This window comes from Montipora foliosa, chromosome 9 (genome assembly GCF_036669935.1).
Source record: "Montipora foliosa isolate CH-2021 chromosome 9, ASM3666993v2, whole genome shotgun sequence".
Lineage (NCBI taxonomy): Eukaryota > Metazoa > Cnidaria > Anthozoa > Scleractinia > Acroporidae > Montipora > Montipora foliosa.
This window is the reverse complement of record NC_090877.1, coordinates 19,424,633-19,428,335: the sequence shown is the minus strand read 5'-3', so window position 1 is coordinate 19,428,335 and position 3,703 is coordinate 19,424,633. Positions and strand designations below refer to the sequence as shown.

At 51.4% G+C, this 3,703-nt stretch overlaps 1 protein-coding gene across 1 annotated transcript; it reads left to right on the top strand.

Moving 5' to 3' along the window:
• The first annotated feature begins 2,241 nt into the window (after nucleotides 1–2,241).
• Nucleotides 2,242–3,174, top strand: LOC137970384 (uncharacterized). The gene has a single exon (XM_068816909.1). It carries the CDS (start codon nucleotides 2,242–2,244, stop codon nucleotides 3,172–3,174), a length of 933 nt encoding a protein of 310 aa, XP_068673010.1.
• Nucleotides 3,175–3,703: the final 529 nt, after the last annotated feature.

The following is a 3,703-nucleotide window of genomic DNA, read 5'->3' as shown; positions in this document are numbered from 1 at the left end:
CCCCCAACCACAGGAAAGGTATCACGTTCCGAGCGAAATCACGAGCCGTTAAGCACGCCAAAACAAATAATGCCCCCATTGCGCCCCACCCCTGAAGAAAGAAAATCAGAGAAAACAGATCTCCTCCCTGAACTTCGCGTCCAAAACCCAGATCTGCCTCGGCAGCAACCCACAGATGAAGATTGTGTAGGGCCACAATATACCATTTTCAATCGGCAACCACTTATATCCTCGACCCCTTTGAAAGATATCACCGGAAGTCAGCTGATAGATTCGCTTACAGTCGCAAATCAACAGATAGTTGCCGGCCTAGCGAGACAAAATCTCCCAAAATGCCAGCCTGACATATTCTCTGGGGACCCTACCCTCTTCCATCCCTGGAAAGGCGCCTTTAAAGCTATGCTGTTAGACGCTGATGTATCCCCAACTCAGGAGATAAACTATTTAAGAAGCTTTACTAGCGGAAGGCCACAACGCCCAGTTGATAACTACCGGAAGCGGCAAATGCGCGACCCCGTTGCGTTACTAAAGGAGTTGTGGGACGAACTAGAAAGGCGTTTCGGGAGCGTCGCCGTAATTAGTAATACATTGTTGGAGCGATTACGGGACGCGGCGACCTTTGGTGAGCGAGAACACGATAATCTACAGCTGTTGCCAGATCTTTGCGCGGATATTGAAAGTCAAGTGACTTATCTTCCCGGACTTGCGTGCCTCAACTATCCTAACGCCTTGCAACCAATAACCGAGAAGTTGCCACGGTTTATCCGCGCCAAATGGGCGAAAGAAATAGCTTGTTACTCTAACAGCAACGGCGGAGCGTATCCCCCCTTCTCCAGATTTTCTAAAATAGTCCAGGAGCAATCAAAGATAAAGAACGATCCAAACGTTCTGGCCGGTCAAGCAGCCAGCCCCACCCAGGTTTCAACACCTAAACCACGCAAAGAAAAGAAAACTCTTAAAACAGAGACTCGGCCCGCAGCTGGAAAGGACGGCGCCGGAGAGGATAGGAGGGAGGCCCCTGAAAAAAGAGAAAATAAGACTAAACATTGCCCGTATCACGAAAGGGACGGACACGATCTGCAGGAGTGTAAAGCGTTCACAGCGAAACCCCTGGAAGAACGTACGGAGTGGATTAAAGACGCCCACCTATGCTTTCGCTGTTTCAGCCCTTACCACGTCGCGAGCCGGTGTAACACCCCAGTACAGTGCGCTATCTGCGGAGACAAGCGCCACAGCGCCGTATTGCATAAGGAGAAGCGGCAAGCTTCTAAACCGGAGAATGAAGCAGTCAACCCGAAATGTACCGTACTCTGTGGACCTACAGGAGGCGTGTCCTGCAGCAAAACTCTGCTCGTGGACGTCTATAGCCGGCGTAACCCACACCTCGCTAAGCGCGTCTATGCTATCGTTGATGAGCAGAGCAACGGTTCCCTCGTCACTAGTGAACTAGCCGACGACCTTGGAGCGGACGGACCCTTAGAAAAATACTTCTTGTCCACGTGCAGCGGCGAGAAAGAGGAGAAGTATGGTCGAAGGGTGGCAGGCATTACAATACGTTCACTTAGCGGAGCAGAGTTCGCCGCGCCGACCCTCACCGAGTGCCATACCATCCCACAAGACAAGAGCGAAATCCCCACCCCAGACATGGCGAGGAGTTTCCCACACCTAAAGGCCATAGCGCACGAGATACCTCCCATAAACGAGACATCTAAGATTCACCTCCTACTTGGCCAAGACACACCAGAGCTTTTAAAAGTCAGGGAGTTCAGAAATGGCCCGAAAGGAGCCCCCTGGGCCCAGCGACTGGCCCTCGGCTGGACCATCAGTGGTCAGATGTGCCTTGACTTCGCCAGTGGTCCCGCACACGTCCTCACTCGCCTCACCAGCCTGTCCACTGTTACGGAGAAAGAACCTAACACCGGAAGCAGAATCTACGGGCTAGTACCTTGCCCCAACCAGATCAAGGTTACAGACCCCCTCTTGGAGCGTGCCACTGACGACATATTTAGGAAGATGCGAGATGACAACGAGCCTGGTCTCTCCCGCGAGGACCGCAAGTTTCGAGAGATACTGGATAGGGGTATACACAAGAACGCAAAGGGAAACTGGGAGATGCCCCTACCGTTCCGTAACGAGCGCCAGACTATGCCAAACAATCGAGATCAAGCAATGCAGCGCCTACAAGGGCTTCTCAAGACATTTGCCAGGAAACCCGAAATGAAAGCAGACTATCTGGAGTTTATGGGAAAAATAATCGACAAAGGCCACGCCTCAGCTATCCCAAGTAAAGAAGTCCCGTCTCCTCCCGGCTGTTCCTGGTACTTACCGCATTTTGCGACTTATCACAATACAAAGCGCACCATTCGCGTCGTATTCGATTCCAGTTGCGAGTTTGGTGGAATTTCATTGAACAAAGTACTTTTATCAGGCCCTGACCTGATGAACAACCTTATTGGAGTCCTCATGCGCTTTCGCAAGGAGAATATAGCAGTGATGTGCGACGTCGAGCAAATGTTTCATTCATTCTACGTTGACCCACCACATAGAGACTTCCTTCGTTTCCTATGGTTCGAGAGTAACGATCCGTCAAAGCCCATCATAGAATATCGGATGAATGTACACCTATTCGGCAATGGACCTAGTCCCGCAGTCGCTACCTACGGCCTACGCAGAACAGCCATTGACGGCGAGGAGGCCAAAAAGTTCATTTGCCGTAACTTTTACGTCCATGATGGTTTGACCTCGCTTTCATCTATTCAAGGAGCGACAGACCTGGTTAAGAGTGCACAAGCCACCCTAGCCACAGCTAACCTTCGACTTCACAAAGTAGTTTCTAACTCTGTGGAAGTCATGAAAGCCTTCCCGGCCGAAGACCGAGCAAAGGACGTGCGTGACCTGGATTTACGCCACGACAGCTTGCCAGCTCAACGCTCACTCGGGGTATTCTGGGACCTGGAGACAGACGCCTTCACCTTTAAGGTATCCTTGCCGGAAAAGCCATTCACAAGGAGAGGAGTATTGTCCATCGTCAACTCTGTGTACAACCCGCTTGGCTTCGCAGTACCTGTTATGCTCGAAGGGAGAAAAATACTGCTGCAGCTTGTCCATATGGGAGAACGGACAAAGGAGAACAATACCCCCTGGCCTGGGACGACCCTCTGCCTACCACGATGATAAATCGGTGGACGCGTTGGAGAGACTCTCTCGAAGAGTTGCAGAACCTTTCCGTGCCTCGCTGTTACCGCCCTAAAGATTTAGGCAGCGTGACAAGAGTGGAGCTACACACCTTTTCCGACGCAAGCCAGGACGCTATTAGAGCCGCAGTCTACCTTCGCCAGTTCAACGACGCAAACGAAGTGACTACAGCTCTCGTCTACGGCCAAGCAAGAGTCGCCCCGTTAAATCCGACGAGTATACCGCGTCTAGAACTGTGCGGAGCGGTCTTAGCTGTTCAAGCAGCCCAGAGAGTTATAAAAGAAATCGATCTGAAGATTTCTGATGTGATATACTACACCGATTCGAAAGTGGTACTCGGCTACGTTACCAACGAGAGTCGACGGTTCTATGTGTACGTAGCCAACCGAGTCGAGCTGATTAGGAGCATGTCTACCCCGGAACAGTGGAGATATGTGGAGACCGATTTGAATCCGGCAGACCTAGCAACGCGCGGAGTTCCCTCAAGCGAGCTAATGGAGACGAACTG